The sequence below is a fragment of the Ascaphus truei genome, chromosome 5 (assembly GCF_040206685.1).
Source record: "Ascaphus truei isolate aAscTru1 chromosome 5, aAscTru1.hap1, whole genome shotgun sequence".
Lineage (NCBI taxonomy): Eukaryota > Metazoa > Chordata > Amphibia > Anura > Ascaphidae > Ascaphus > Ascaphus truei.
In genome coordinates, this window is record NC_134487.1 from 23,254,547 (window position 1) to 23,272,198 (window position 17,652).

The window sequence follows — 17,652 nt, forward strand, 5'->3', positions numbered from 1 at the left end:
CCTTCTGAGACCGGAGGAACCAGTGTCCTGTAACTGCTGTTTACCACACTGCAGCTTGTTAGCTGTCAGTGTCTTGATGAGACCAGAGGATCTTGTGCTCTGCCAGCTGCTGCATACCGCGCTATATCTCATTAGCTACCGGTCTCCGTGAGTTCAGGAGAGGAAGCTCTCCGCCATGTTTTCAGCGGTTGCTGCCTCCATGCATATATAATTGTTTGTTGCAAGCTATTCCAATTAATTATCTGGACAGATCATTGATCTTGGATCCGGATTGTGACTTGTTTACAGCATGCTGGAAGTCATGAATTGTTATTGGACTCACTAATCCCTATTTTTTCTGACCTATTCTATATTGGAGTGTAACATTGTATTTACAGCTTCATACATCCTTTACAAGGGTTGGCGTTTACATTTCATGGCCTCCTATATTTTCTCCTGCCAGGTGTGGTGTCAGTTATGTGGGGATGTCTTGTTCACCTTGAACCAGTTCACACCGGACGGTGCTTTAAGGGTCAAAGTGAAAAATATTTTTTCACCAGAACCTATGTGATCACTTCTCATATTGTGTATTCAACTAAGTGCAGTTTTACACTACTAGACTTATTGTCAGCTCTGCATCTTCACAATTTATTAATTGCAGGCAGTCCGTGCAGGTAGTAAAGGTCTCCTCAGGAATGTTTAACTATGTTTTGTGTATTTTTTTTGATATTGCTTGAATACATGTTTGTATTTTTGGATATGCTAGCGTGCTTATTTTGGGCTTCTGTTTGTTTCTTGTTTTCATATATTTAGCTGTGATATGGCAAAGAAGACTATTGAAAATAACAAAAGCTTAAAGATGAAGCAGTGACTTCTGATTGGGAAGAGGCAAATCCTCACATTGAAACAAGACAACAGATCAACAATGAAAGGCAGAACTCATCATAAAAAGTGGAGGCCATCTACATGAAATAATACAAGATGATAACACAGAGCATAATCTATCAGAGGAATAGCAAGAAGAAGCCACCAATGATATCACATATCACATCACACTGCCATCTATACAGTAGCACTTATTCCCTCACCTACTGTCTCTGTAAGTTCCCCATCAAAACTCTTAAATTGTAAGCTCTTCGGGGCAGGGATTTCCTTTCTTATTGTCTGATTTTGCTGCACTTATTGTATAATTATAAATTTATAATTCCCTGTACTGTATTCTTTGTGAAGCACTGAGTACACTTTTGGCGCTATATAAATAAAGACATACAATACAATACATGTGAAGAATTGTTCAAGACACAGAATTGGGAAGAAAAGGGAATCAAAATTAATAGTGAATATTTGACTCATACAATGTACAGTAAACCTACTTACAGACAGCTGTTTCGATCCTTTTGAGTCTCATCCGTGTGAGAAAAGTTATCAATATAGCAAACAAATGATCCTGGTGCTATCAGCAAAAGTGGCTTTCCAATGCCACCATGTACATACTGTATACAGGAATCATATGCCGGGGCGACTCCATGCCATCTCTTCCTCTGTAAAGTGTGTTAACCCTTCAGTTATTTGACTAACCTTAATACTTGCCCCACAAATCAAGCATCCCAATAGTTTCTATTGATGATGATGGGCAGATTTTCTATTGCAGTTGATGGGCAGATTTGGAATGTATTTTATGTCTTTATTTGTAATTCTATTTGGCTGTGTTAGCGTCAGTTTTGCTGAATCGCATGTGATACTCACTGCGCCAAAAAAAGATCAATAAAGCCACAACCAGGGAATGGCAACAACATAAAAAAGACGGAAAATAAAGTCATCTTGTAAAAAGTTTCATATGGAGATTTCAGTTTTTGATTTAAAAATGGCAAAAAGAAGAGGCACAGTCATTATATACTTAATAATGTTAATTTTTAACATGTTAAAAAAATACAGTCACATCAAAAGGAGAACAGTTAAAAAAACTGTAGCAGATGACATATGAAAATAGTGTGCATATATTTTATACATTAAATCTACAATATTTACCATTGCTGGTACATTTTATTTTTTTTAGAGCAGTGTTGGCTGCTTAGCATATAGTACAGCTTTATTAGGAATCACAGAACCATAATTAAGACATGGAGGGTATTACATCAGTCACATTGTATTTACAGAATATGCATATAATTCTAAACTGGTGGGAATAATCAGTACACGGATAACCAATAATAATTACAATTAGAATGTTATCATTTGTTTCAGTGTAGTGTTTAGCCATTGTTAACACACTGCATTTTGCAGTCCTTCGTATTAGCAAGGTGATTAAAATTGCCATGTACTGGTACATAAATCACACTTTTGCAGACATTACTACTGGAAAACTAGCTATTTTCTTTTACAAACATCTTACTTCTGTACCTTAAACGTGGAAACAAACTAAAAATTTGCATCTCCTTTATCCAACTCAACACCAAGTGAAAGAAAATGAACACCGCTAAGTACATAAGGTATTGTGTGTTCTCCCTGCAACAACAAAAAAAAGTGTTATGATGTAGTCCTACTTTGGTTTGTAAAGCTGCTCAGTGAAAGCTGAAATTACTTAAATTATACTCATTTTCTAGAACAGTTAAAGAAAAATCAAAGGAAAAACGTGTCAATCAAAAAACCAGCTAAAAACCCCACTCAAGATGATGCTTGGATATATAGCAGACAATTCAAATTGATTCCCCTTCTCTTAACCATTAGTGTCATTCCAGCACAAAATGCATTCGTTATTAAAAGGTGTGATGGTGTAATGATAAAACAGCAGACATTAGAAGCCAAGGCACATAGTGAAAGACGCATGCTGCTGGCACAGAGTTCATGATTATTGAAGGTGGAAGAAGACTCGGCTCAAAGGACGTATGAAATAATGAAAAAACCCAAGAACGGTGCTCTCTGTGCAATGTTTACCCATTCAGTGAGCAACTGGGAAGTGTTATGTTCGCTGACGTAAAGACTTCCATGGGGGAACACGTACAAAACAGGGAGGAAGAAAAAGGGGATAATTATAGGAAATAGTGCTAACATCCATAGTTTTTTCTCCCCATAGAGCACATGTAAACAATACTATTAGTTCTGAAAAAACCCCAGCAAGATGGCAAAATAATGGGGGGAAATGTCTGAAGATTACAAACATATGCTTAAGGTAAACAGTGTTGGACATTATAATCTAATCAAGTAGCTGATGATTTACCCCCTGTACGGCCAGATGAAATCTGCAAAAACATGGCAGGCACCTCTGGCAGCAATAGGGTTAAATCTGCAGACGAGGCTAGATTATTGCAGGAGTGGCCAACTCCAGTCCTCAAGGGCCACCAACGACTGTCAACGACTGAGCCACCTGTGCTGAAGCAGGAATATCCTGAAAACCTGACCTGTTGGTGGCGCTTGAGGAATGGAGTTGGCTGCCCCTGCATTATTGCATTGCTGGCTCTGACGTAGGTGAAAGTGCCAAAAGGCACCAGTTGCCCTTTTAACCCTGTTGCTGCCAAAGAGGCCATGCATTGCTCATCCCCTTCCCCTACCCACAACGCAGTTAATGTTTTAATAGAAGTGCATTTCAGTATTCAGTTACGTAAGGAACGTTTGCTGTAAACCCCTTCGGTATTGGAAAGACCTGCCATTGGTTTGAGGCATTACTGACAACTGGGTTTGTTAACAGTTGAAGCCAATTTCAGCTGGGCTTGTAGGGGCTATACTAGCCTTTTTAGTATATTAACAGAGGCAGCTATCATTATGCAGTCTTCCAAGTGACGCTTGGTATTAACCCTATCGGTACTTGAAAAGCTTGCTATGTGTTGAGGGGTTAAGGGAAATGTGGTGAATTAAAGGCAGAGCTCAATCTCAGTTAGGTTTTCTGCAGGTTTCACATTGATGTCCCGTACATTATTGCGTTATATTTATTTTTATATGGGGTGAACTCATCCTCTACATCTCACACCTGGCACAGCACTTTCTAATCAATATACATATGGTGTCCACTGGACACAAAGCATCTTTACAATGCGAGTCTTGTACAGCAAGTTGTTCATCTAAAGGTTGGGAGATACATTGAAGCTAATGGACTAACCTGGGCAGCGTCTATAGCCTCTAGTCTTTTACACATTTGAGGCACTTCCAAAAGTTTGCTAAAAGCAGAATAAAAATCAAAGGACTTTGCAAACTTGGGTAAAGAGGTTACTTCAAATCATGTCTTATATATCCCCCATCTGTACACAACAGAGTACTTTGATGTACCACACATTGAGTTATCTTTTATCTTTAGAAACAAAATGCACTCAACCCTACATTTGCACACCTGGCGAAGCACTTCGAAGGGCCTTTAATACCAAGTTGCTCAGAAATGTGTAAAAAAAAAAAACCATACAGGAGCCCCATGTTATTTTCAATTCAAACAGTGTGTAGTGTAGAAGTGCGGAAGTCATGCGACTAGTGAAATATATGGTAACAACTGGTCTTTACAGCGTGACTATTCTAATTGACGGAACTGCTAAAAGTTAATTGCATTAACACGGGGAGATAATTATTTTAACTCCATTGTGTATGTAGGTGTAGACTGCAGTGTGATATACGCAAACAGATGGTTAAATAGATATTCCAGATATATGGCGTTTGAAACATCTCTAACAAGAGATGACCCAACCCGCTGCATGTTACTTTATTTCTAGGGGTTGGGAGATGAGGTCTTTCTGCAGCTTACTGTACTGTATGCTCAGATAACAGATTTGTCAATTGACAAATATTTGAAACAAATTGTGTGACCAAAACCTTACAGCAGAATTGTGTAATGGGGGCACGTTAATACAATTTAGGCTACTTCTGCTTAATAAATAAATACTTCATATAAAAATGCAAAGGAATGTACATGAAAAATGACATGCCTCATCTGTTTTTTAGGTCTGAAATTACCCATATCTTATGATTATTTTTAACATGCAGCTTGTTTGTTGAAGCATTCATGTAAGTGTTGTGGTGTACGTTGAAATTCCAGATTTCATTATTTTAAATTAATTAAAAAGATTTCAAAATCTTCTATACAGAACAGCATTACAGCAAATATGCCTGCGTTATATTTGATATACTGCCCTGCTAAAACAAAGCAACCTAAGCGGTTTGTGTGTTCTTTCTTTGGAACAACTAAAGCATACAATAAACTGTTTTTCACAGCATCACGGATTCATGCATGATTATTCCATCCCGAGGATTTCTGAACTGTTGAGTAGCAACTCCAGGGTTTGAATGCAGATAACGGGGCGGAGTTGCTTGTTCACGGTGTGGAGTCCTATGTCTTACTGGAGTATTAACAGAAAAGGATGAGAAATTATAGCCCTGACTTGCTGACTGTTGAAAGGTCGGAGATTGTTGCAAATTTGATAAGTAACTTCGGGAGACCTCTTTGTTTAAGGGTTGTCCAAATGTCGCATCTGGAAAGTACCGGTCGTCCGCGTGATAATCTACTGGTGGAATTATATACCGGTTTTCCTTCTGATTAAAATTGCCTAGTCGTAGAGTTGTGCTTTCGTCAGCAGGTAGGACTTCTATTCTTGTGGAAGGAGATGTAACAGGATATTGTCTATTAGTGGAATTCACAGGCATTTTATCTGGAGGAAAATCAAAGTTATGTCCATACGATCTACTAGGCGGGCTGACCCAATTTATAGGTGAGTGATGGTCACTATTCAATCTACTAGCTGAATACTTTGAGTCTTCATGGTAAACAGGTGGGTTGCTATAGGATGGTGGTGGCTGTTTCCCCTGGTCAGTGCCCTGAAACTGTGCATAGCGTACTGGAGACTGTGGCTGTACAACAATTCCTGAACTTTCTGCTACTCTTGGTGGACTGGAGCCTTTAATAGGATGCCGTGATGAAGTACTAGTTGAGTAAACTATATGTTTTGGAGTAAGAGACTCGGACCGATGCCTTGTGTCCCCAACATGATTCTCATTGTCATTTTCAGCTACAGAAACATTGTCATACTGCGATGCATTGGACCCTCTCTTGACTTCATTAACATCCATAACCCTACTTCTTTGCTTAACAATTACAGTTTGAGACTCAGATTGACTTGAAACACCATAGGCTGGTGGTCTACCTCTGCCATCACCCATGTGCTTTAGGACGGCATCCTTATTTTTGGGTTCTGTAGGTTTATTCCACTTAGGAGTGACGGCCTTTGATGCATTAGAAGTAGCATTTGAGTTCTGGTTAGCTGCAGCATGATCATATAGTTTAACATTATCTTGCGGGGCCATTATGGGCTGTGGGTGTTTCCTATGTTCCATATCGGCTTTAGTCTGCTCTGCACGGTAGTCTGCAGGTCCTCTCTTCGCTGATTTTAAGTTAGACTTTTCCATTGAGTTCTTTCTCCTTTCATTGTTTGGGGACCCTTGCTGCACCTTATTGGGAGAAGGTACTTGGTCTGCTTTAACATGTGAAGGCAGTTTGTTTGTGTTCTTTTGTCCATTTATAATATGATTCAAAACAACTGGGGGAGGCTCAGCAGGAACTTGGCCCAGTGGTTTCTTGGGAAACTCTTCATCTTTGCCTAGGATAAACAAGAAAGTAAAGACAATTATAACATTGCTATTACTAATACAGCAATTGGAAAGAGGTAATATTCATACAGTACATCCACCATATCAAAACTAAAGCTGTTTCACATTTTAATCTGGTCTGTAACTGCTACATACGTCTATAATATATACATTATCTCTAGCTGTGCATGCAATGTCTTTTATATAATGTATACGCTGTTCAGTTATGTTACTGTATTTGTAACCATGTATTATTTGTCATCTTAACACTCTGCCCAGGACATACTTGAAAATGAGAGGTAACTCTCAATGTATTACTTCCAGTTAAACTTTTTATAAATAAAATAAATATGGACAATAGTTATTTATAACGTATTACTTTATAAAAGGATCTACTCTAATCCACTAACTGCTTTACACAGGATCTGAATCACTTGAAGGAGCTCAATACATTGCAGTTCTACCCTAAAATGAAGATCTGTACCTTACATTGCTTGATCATGTACAGACTCTCTGAATAATGTGTCTCAATGGTTCAAATATAGACATTTTCCCCTTGCATATGTTAAAAAAATACTTTGTTTATTTTATATACACCAAAATTAATTACCTATGTGCTTTTCAATTTAGCAGTTAGCTCATAGAAAATCCATTTGTGCTCAACATTGATTTAATGTATTAATTTCTAAAAATTTTGCAGATGATTCAGCCAATTAAAGTAATGGTGAGTCATAAGTGTTAAGCAAAAATGAGCAATCCAAGGGCTTTTTTTTACACACAGAATTGAAGTAGGGCGTCTCCAGAGCTGAACCCCATTCATTTCCGTGCCAGGGACCCCCCCGCTTCCAGAGATACTTACTTAGGGGGTACCGATAGCCGCCCTGGCTGAGCTAGCTGGGGTTTAAAGCTCCCGCATCACGCGGGCCAATAGGAAACCGAACCTGATGTTCTGGTTTCCAATTGGCCTGCAGGACCAAGGAGCTTTGAAACGCCGCGATTACATGGACCCTGGTAGCAGAGCGGCTACCAGCACCCCCCTACTCAGGTAAGTACTGTATATCCAGAAGCATGGGGTCCCTGGAGCTGAAATGAATGGGGTCAGCTCTGGAGAACCCCTGCTTCAATCCTGTGCACACCCCCCCCCCCCCCAAAGATTTATGTTTAAAAAATTTTTTTTATAAATAAACGCTTGGATTGGCGCTTTAAAGAGAGTTGGGCAGAATGCATATTCAGCAAATGTATTCACACGACTGCATATAGCAAGACAATATCTGCATATAGCAAGACAATATCTGCATATAGCAAGACAATATCTGTATGCACTCCTTTTCCACCCAATGCTATTTAAGGCAGGCTACACACCAGTTCAACTGTAATCCCAATGTCTTCATGTAATAATGGTGTTTAACATCTCAATAAAATCGAAGCTGTAAAATAATCAAGATCTATTATATGAGACGATGGACGTCCCGGTTTCCCTCCGTGCGCTGCCACGAGCAGCACTGAGCATTTCTGTTGTCTGAACGCCACGTTCTGTAATGTCCTCTTTGAATGTGCCAGTGAGAAGGTCCATTTGGTAACAGCAAAAGGGGGCGCACAAAACGGAGATATTTTTAAATAAAATGGTCAATTGAGATTGTTTTTAGCAGATTTATTTACCCGTGTTGAAAGTACCCATTCTGCGAATGTATTAACATTGCATCTTCCTGTCATCTATAGAGAACTGTGAGGTATGTGAAGTTACATTGATGGCTATGATGATGGAAACTTCCTGTACCGTAAATACAGTATCACTAAAGCTGGCAACATAGCTGTTCCATATTTTACTATTGTTTTTGTAAAGAACAAGAAAACGACAAAGTTTGAGTTGTCCCCCGTCTTTAACATTACCTGGCAATTCAGAATTTTTTAGTTCTTTCCTCCCCCTCCCACAACAACTGCTTCTAACATTGTTCCCAGCCTGTTTCTAGGGCATTAATGGGAGTTTGATCAGGGACCCTTCAAGCTACTCTTAAATCTTGGGAGCAAAATCTACTTAATGCACCTTCTTTAAAGTGCCGATTTATATTATTGATGATCTTATACCACCGATGAACTAAGTGTTTATTATTGATGAACTGATACTGTTGACAAACGGAGTTTAAGTACAAATCAATGGATACATGAATGTAGTGTATTTATTTTGACTTTTTTTTAGTTTAAGCAATACAGTACACACACACCTTTGCTCATAAGGCTCAATTTTGTTTTATGTTGGAGTCTTCTCAAACCCTGTATATAGCAATTTAAAATGTAGGTTATATGGACGTTATAAACAACACCTTGGTTACAAATGTACTCATTGAAGTGAAACAGCAAGTCGCACTGTATCAATGTACTGTACGCACATTTAGGGCCATGTTTGCCAAGAAGTCTTCTGCCATAAGACTGCTTTCCAGCTCTGGAAGACCTTACACCCCATCGATTTGAATAGGCTGTAAGAAGTCTTACGGGGCTAAAAAGTGACTAATGGCAGAAGGCGGCTTTAAAAGAGGGACCTTAATCCCTCGAAATGTGAACCCTTCTGGATGAACACTTCTACATGTGCACTTTTACATACAAACAATGCCAGCCTAGCACCCCCGCTATCGAGTTTGAATTTTATAGGGGGGGGGAAATGACACTGTAGTAGGAGCCCAGTGTTCCTAAAACAAAGAATGTTAATCAGGAAATGTACTTTATGGTAAAATAGCAGAGGTTATCATGACTTAGCTGGGTCATGGATTGTTGGAGCAGTTACTTATTGGGGTTCTACTGGGTAGTTTTTCAAATTGACAAAACCTGGCTTCATAGCATATGTGTAATTAATACATTCAGGTTATACTGGTGGAATGAAACACACACAATCACACACAATCACACACAATCACACACAATCACACACACGTATCTGTTGTTTCTTTTTTGCACAAGTGGTGGCATTGACAAACTGTTTAAGCTGCTGTAAGATGACTTGTTCTGACATGGCTCCTTCTAGGATACTGATAAGATAGCTCAATGCCTACACCAAGGCCCCTCCCACAAAGGGGCCTGAGTGGCCCTTGGACGGTCTACTCGTGCTAAGTTCATTGCAGTTACATGCCATTTACCATAATGGAACTTGCTTCTAAGCACGCCTACTATAAATATATGATATAGATAAAATAGATGCTTCGATGTAGGTATCATATTTTTGAAGTCTTTTTACATTACATGATTGCTCTTGTATTCTTCCTATTCATACTATCATTCCCCCCACCGCCCCCCCCCCCAAAGCGGACCATGAGGAAAACTAGATGGAGAAAGGTTTTAAGGATATCCCTGCTTCAGCATAGGTGGCTCAATAAGACTCAGCTTCAGCACAGGTGGCTCAATCAGTGGCTCAGATTGAGCCACCTGTGCTGAAGCTGAGATATCGTTAAAACCGGACCTGATGGGTGGGTCTTGAGGACTGGAGTTGAGCACCCCTGAACTAGGGCACCTGTTCTAATGAAAGCTATAATAATATGTAGACTAGAGGTTTGAGGCTTATTCAACCCGAACCTTTCAGTGGTAAACTCTCCCAGTAATCTAGTTACATGTTAGCAAAGTACAGTACATGCATGTGTTTGCCACGTCCGTTTTTTAATTTTATAATTTTAAGTGTTCTGGGGATAGGAGTGCTCACTATACATACACATACAGTACATATATACACTGGCATACAGATCCCATAATGCACTGTAAATGAGACTGGACAGAGTTGAAGTTAGTACCCCATACAAAAGTTAATTTAAAAACATTACATGGTACAGCCATACCCCGCATTAACGTACGCCATGGGTCCAGAACATGTATGTAAAGCGAAAATGTACTTAAAGTGAAGCACTACCTTTTCTCCACTTATCGATGCATGTACTGTAATGCAATCATCTTATACGTGCATAACTGATGTAAATAACGCATTTGTAACAGGCTCTACAGTCTCCCCGCTTGTGCACAGCTTCGGTACAGGTAGGGAGCCGGTATTGCTGTTCAGGACGTGCTGACAGGCGCATGCGTGAGCTGCCGTTTGCCTCTTGGGCGATATGTCCTTACTTGCGAGTGTACTTAAAGTGATTGTACTTAAACCGGGGTATGCCTGTAATGTTTAGGTTGGATTAAAAAGAACCATTTGATGATTTGTTGGGCATCATACATTTATCTGATCTACATGAAGTCGTGTAACAAAATATGACCTTTTATTCTCAAAAATTAATTCCAACCAAGTAAAAAAAAGAATAAAGTGTGGCCTTACACATAACCTTTTTGTTCAGGGAGAAACAGGATTTACCTACACTAAATGTTTCTGTTTCAGGAGCTGTAATTCAGCATCTAAATCTAGACACTTGAAGCAATCAGGCAGAACAATAAAAGCATACGTATTTGTCCCTGTTTTGCAGTGATTTGTCTCCTAATAAGACTGAAATATACAGAACAAAGGAGAATTCCTTCCTTTTAATGAAACAAAATGAATCTTTACCCACAGCAAGATAAACTGAACTTGCTCACATTATTTTAACATTTCTCTTTTTTTATTCATATGATCTATTGTTTACATTCATATTTGTTATGGGGGGAAAAAAAGGGGTTGGCGTTCTTTTTTTACACTTATTTTTCTTTGAAGATTGATATTGCCTATAATTGCGTTCTCTTTTACGCATTTCGGAGAGACAGAAAGTATTATCATTGGTGTGTGGGGCTTAGTGCTGTTGGGTTGATCTATGCAATAAACTGAATTATTCATCATGTTCTTTCACAAACGGATGCTAGAAATCACTTGTAAAGAGAGGAGAGAAAGGAAAAAAAAAAAAAAAAAAAGACAGCAGCATTCCTATAATAAGACAAAGCCTGTTAATATAATCCATCTTTGTCTTGGGTGATATTTAAATTTCTGTCCCCTTTGTTAATAACAAACTCCTGCAGAACTGCTGCAGTGACATTAAGTTTGCCTCCCACCTTCTCAATGGTTTATGCTGATTTTAAAATTTAAATACCATGTGAAGCATGACTTTTACCAGCTGACCTCCCAAATCTTGTCTGTCTGGGGGTTAACTTCAGCACCCAAAAATAATATTAACCGCCGGTAACAAGCACACTGCTCCTAATTACGTTCCTAAAATGCTGATGTTTGGTAGTTATAATTTCCGGATAACGCTCATAATTTACAACCTTTATCAACACCTAAGAAAATTCCATGACAAACTACCGCACAATTATTTTGATAAGGATCTGAATAAAGCATGAACACAGTATAATTACATACAATTTTTTTCAATCTTATGGTAGTCTTTGGCGCCACCCAGTGGCAAGATGTTCCTCTTGGAAAATAATAGCTTAATTTATTCGGGGAAGAAGATTTATTGTAAACAGGCTTAATAGAGCCTGTGAAATAAAAGCAAACACCAGCTTACAATATACGATTTGAAATATAAAAGAAGGCCAAGGATCTAATTGGGTGTAAGGTTTCGCCACCGGTTCATTTAATTAATTATAAAACACTCCCACTTGTGATTTGACATTATTAGACTCCATCTTTGAAGCAAAAGTTTGCGTACAGAAGTAATTTGAGGTTTCCAACATTTCACTGTACAACGAATGGCAAATCCAGCGCTTTACAATGCAACCCGGTGGGCTGTTTTTTGACGCCGGAATGTGTTATCCAACGCTCACCGCCATGGATTAACTTGGGACTCACTTTACAGCGGTTTCACTATCCAACGCTACTTTCAGAACGGATTCCGTTGGATAACCGAGGACGGCCTGTATGTTTGATAGCTTTGAAAATAAGACCAAAACGCCCAGTTGCAAGCTGCACAGTGGCATGTATTGTTGAATAGACATACGACGCGGGGAAGGTACTTCCAAAGTCGGATTTTAAAGAGTTCAAGACAGGCCTATTTTTTTTTTTAATTAAATCTACTGAACAATTTCAGTTTTTAGGGAAGTGAATGTTTTTTTATTGAGCAATTGAAAGCATTAATGTTGAAATTGCTCAGGGGAAAAAAAGGCATTTTATTATACATTACTTATTTGCTCTTTTTTCACTCTCACAGAAGCCTATCATGTTAGTTTCACATCACAATTAATAAGCATTGGCATATTTTAAAACATGATCAGATCCTCTCGGAAGTCTGTCAAGAACCCACTATGCTGGCATTTAGGAGAGTGAAAAATCTCTCTGATCCATTAATAAAATCTGATACATTGTATTCTACGAACCATTTTTGAAGCTATAGAGCAACCTTAGATGCTGCTGTTGCTCCATTTGTACCAGTCTGCACTGGAGATGTATTTTGTCATCCACATACAGGTGCTGATATAAAAATTCAACAAAGAATAACATGCAGAACCACATATGCAGTCTATTTCATTAAGTTCCCCTGTGGTTTGCTATATGTCGGCAAGACAACAAGAATGCTTAAGCAGCGTTTAATAGAAAACAAAAGTGTAATTAAGAAAGGTACCGACCCGACCATCCTTGAACAACACTGTGTTCAACATAAGCATTTTATAGCAGCCATGAGAATTATGGGCATAGAAATAGTTAATTCGGGTAGGGGTGCCCTGGATAGGGACAGCGCATTATTAAGACACAAAGCTTGTTGGATACATTATCTGCGTACTAGCAATGGAGGTGGACTTAACGAGCAGCTCAATTTAAAGTGCTTTCTTGACAGGCGTTAATTTTTATTTTTCAGCAGTGGATCAACGCCCTGACACCTCCGTCATCTTCTCCACCTTTTGATAGTATCCAGAAGTCTCAATATGGATCCAGAACTATTTCAAGCTCCTGCTGGTTCGTTTTCAGGGCTACTTCCTTTTGTGTTGGCCTTTTGTGTTTTATGTTAGTTTGTCTTTGTTGTTAAGGTTTTTGTATTTTTTGGGTTCTATTCTTTACAGTTTTTGTTCATTTGTGTGTACTGTTTGGTCAGACATTATTATCCTTTTAATATAATAATGTTGCCTCTTTTGGGTTTTTACAGGTAGTTTAGCTGCCACTTTGGGGATATACACAGGGACAAGGTAAGTGGGATTGACTCTTTATTCTCCTCTGTTTGGGGTACTGCTTCTTGCCTCGCTACCCCGCCCCCCCACTGCCTCTTTGCCACTGCCCACCATTACTAGGCGTCCAGTTGCCATGACAGCAGAGGTGGGGCGTGCTGGGCGTAGTCTGGTGATGTCGCGTGTGTGCAGTGTGGTCCCTGTTTGCTGATGCGTGTGCACAGTAGGCCTCTTGAGGCCTGCGCGACGCACGTAAGGGGTGCCTGTGGCCGGCGGGCAAGCGTGGCGAGTTCCTGATGCGCCTGCGCAGCACGTGGATGGAGCATCTGCCCCGTGCGCATGGGTGGTATGTCCATTCTGCGCAGTCACGGACTCCCGCGGTGATGTCATGAGGGCAGCTTTGCGCCGTGGAACACCTATAGCGAGGTAATAGGTGAATACAAGGGGTAAATATATTATACCTGGTTGTTGGATGTTTAGCCCTCACCTTGACAAAGACTGCTTATGTGGTCGAAACATTGGTATTGCCATTAAATCAACTTTTTTGCAAGACCATGTGCCTGGATGCTTTCCTTCTACTGCAGTTTCACATCACCAACATTTTAAAATCGCCTGGTTGCTTCGTTATGTGTCAATTAGCACAGAATAGGCAGGACGACATCACAATATATATCCACAAAAGCCCAGGAGAGATCTCCATTACGATATCAAAGCTAATTATTACAAAATGTAGCTCTTTTTATAGAATCACTTTGGAATACAGGATCTGAAACCCTTTGTACAAATAGAGAAGATAACTAAAAGAGCGTATTTAACATTTTTTCACAGAAACCCCAAACTTGCTTAATTTCCCACAGTGTCAGGGCATACAAGGGGTTAAGCTGAAGTCAAGAATTCTCCTATACATTGTAACTATAACAACCATCACTGCAAAATCCTCCAATTGGCAATCATTTGAGTCCAGACGCAAAGTACATTTTTAGTGTCTTGCCTTCAAATACTTTCTGGGCAAGCTACCTGTCTATCTGAACAAGCTCCTCACCCCTACCACATGCAGCACTTATGACCTGAGATCTGACTCCAAAAGACTGTTCACGGCGTCAAGGTTCAACAAAGTATCCGGCCGCTCCTCCTTCTCTTACCATGTCTGGAACAGTGTACCGGAGACACTCGCGGCCACCACCAGTCTAAGTTTTTTTTCAAGACTAAAGCTGTCACACATTTTAATCTGGTCTGTAACGGTTATATTCGCCTATAATATATATTATCTCTAACTATCCATGAAATCTCTTCAAATATAATGTATATCCCTGGTATAGCCATGTATTGTCATCATAACTCTGTGCCCAGGACATACAGTACTTTAAAACGAGAGTTAAATCTCAATGTACTGTATTATTACTTCCTGGAAAACATTTTATAAATAAATAACAATTCTACTTAGTGACAGGCAAAAATGCACCCAGCATAGACATTTACTGAGGTTTACTTTTTAAATTCATGCTTGCCGGCAGCTGCTTTAACGGAGGGAAACAAAAAAACAGAAACTGACTGAAATGGCTAACAAACCAATGCTACAAACTTCACTTTAAGCGTGAATGTGCCTTTAACTATCACAGCATGGATTAAGTCTAAAGAAAGGGCAGACATTGCTTTATTTTAGTTAAATGTCACGAGAAAGTGCTGGCTTTCTGCAGTGATAGAACATTGACAACCTGCTGCAGCATTTAGCAGTCATTATAATGAAAAATAATGTGCTGAAAACTACAAGCAAAACCAGAACTTTTTCCTGTATACCAAGGCTGCAGTGGAAAGAAGAGAAGACCCTTAGGCCTTGGTCCCAGAATCTACTGCTGCGCTCGCTACGGCGTGCGCTGCAGGTACAAGTTCCACCCCTCAATGGGCAGGTCCAAGTAACTGCCTGCGCGCACGTGTAGTGATTGCGATGCGTGACCAGATTTTCTGCGACAAGAATTTGTAGTTTCCTTGTGGTTCTTGGCGGTTCAGCCAATGAGGGCGAACCAGCCACGTGACATCATGGCCATGCCCCCTCCCCCCCCCATCGGATCTCGTTCTCGTCCCCTGCAGCTGACCCGCAGATCGCGTCTTTCACTCGTGTGCGCGCCGCCAGGCACGTGTGCAGTAGTGAGGACTGGGCCCATAGCCGTAGGCCTGGGCTTTAGTGGAAGCACCCACGGACCTTGGCGTAGCGAACACGCGCCTACACCTAGAGAGATTTCCTGTCCTGCAGGCAGAGGCGATAGGGAGGTGAGTCGGGAGCGCGGCCGTGACGCCACGGAGCTGGTTCGCCCTCATAGGGCAAACCGCTCACGTGACCCGGTCTTCGTTCGGGAAATATAAAGTTGTTTGTAGCGTGAAGCGTCGGTCTCCCCGTCTCACATGTGCACGTGCTTGCACTATAGACAAATACATTGTTGTCCAAGTGTTTGTTTTCGGCGCGAGCTACGTAGCCTTACACTGGACGCAGCCTTACATTGTGCTTATAGTGCCGGTACGTCAAAAACAAATGCATTGTCGCGGCGGCGCTTGTAGTGCACGCGACAGCGCTACCAAAAAACTGGTAGTCACTATTTGATTTTTTCAGCGACTGTCTCCCCTTGTGGCCAATCAGAGCTTCTCTGTCCCTCTGCCTTCCCCCTTTTCTGACGTCACTGGCCTTGTAGCCAGCAACATCCCCTACACTTAAATTACAACTATCGCAATGGCAACGGCGACGTCATCGGTCGCGTCACCGTCACTATAAGCGCAGCCTTACACGTATACCAGGCGACGCTAAGAGTTCTGAAGCTCAGTGTAAGAAAGGAAAAACGTGACAATTAATTGTCATAGAGAGCAGTAAGCGTATCAGAAGAAAAATATTTGTGGGCATTTCAAAGAACGGTTATACTGCAGTCTACATGTTACCCTACTGAATACCCCACATTGGTCCGAAACGGAGGCTGTTTGCTAAATATTGCAAAGACGAGTTGTGTTTTTTTTTTCTCCTACCTGATGTACCCTGGTATAGTAATATTTTGTGCTATATTTGCTGAATACTTGTATGGACTTTTATCTATAGGTCATTTCAATTTGTTGGCACTGGGTTTCATTTATTTCAGCCAGACATAGGTTTCTACCTGTCAATGTGTTTAGCATTTTCCAAGTATTTATAATGCAGCTTGGGGAGACCCAATATGTATTTTAACTTCAAACACGCATCTTGTCTCATTTCTTAATGCCGAGGCCGATTTGTGACATGCTATCCCATTACTAAGGCTATTAAGCAGCAGTATCTTTAATGGCCTCCTGTATGCGGACTGAAGACTATGCACACAAATCAAGTGAACAGAAATACTAATAACTACCTTCCTTTTGTATCATAACTTCCTGTTCTTTGCTCTCGTTTCAGGCCCTCAAATTCCCCATGCTACATTGTCCCGAGTGATTTTCGACTCCGAGTATGGACTGGGTTTCCTTTGGCGGCCACCTCTCTCCATACAAGAGGTAGTTTGCATGCTCGTTAATGTGCTTGGTGATAATTAGATTCTAAATTGTAACCGTTCTTAGACAAAGTTGTAAGACAAAGTTGTCCGAGTTATCAGAATGAACCATATACAACACTGTCGGCTGTTTCATGTGCTGTGCACGATTTCTACGAGGTTCCTGTCTTGCAATGCACCATTTACCAATACATAACGTCTTACTCTGCAAACTTGAGATACAGTAGGCCACGACAATAAGATCCAACAAAGTAATCCAAGGCACCAGATGGCATTCTAGTTAACAGCCGGCCAAAGTACAATGCTAACTAGCACTGGAGGCTACATAAGAAAATAAATTGAAATGTATTCTATTACAGTACCTTATGGCATATAAGGATAGTAATCTATGCTGTGTACTGTTTATAACATTGGCAAATAACTTTAAGGGTGCACTGCTTATGTCTTTTCTTTCTATACTAATTATCTTGTTAATTTAGTGGTGCTTTTTAGTTTTGTTAATAGAATAACAATGCAATCCTTCAAAAATAACAATGTCATCTGCAAATCTCAGATGACTCAAATATTCACCATT

General features: G+C 40.2%; 1 protein-coding gene across 3 annotated transcripts in view; it reads right to left on the reverse strand.

The window, feature by feature from the left end:
• Positions 1–1,864: 1,864 nt before the first annotated feature.
• USP6NL (USP6 N-terminal like) overlaps positions 1,865–17,652 on the reverse strand; it is a 159,671-nt gene continuing 143,883 nt past the window's right edge. For 2 of the 3 annotated variants that reach the window (XM_075599471.1, XM_075599472.1), the window contains one exon: positions 1,866–6,548. In XM_075599471.1, the coding sequence (XP_075455586.1) occupies positions 5,164–6,548 (1,385 nt within the window). In that variant the 3' untranslated portion in view covers positions 1,866–5,163. Of the gene's footprint in view, positions 6,549–17,652 lie in introns of all 3 variants that reach the window. The other variant, XM_075599470.1, reaches the window with a different exon arrangement.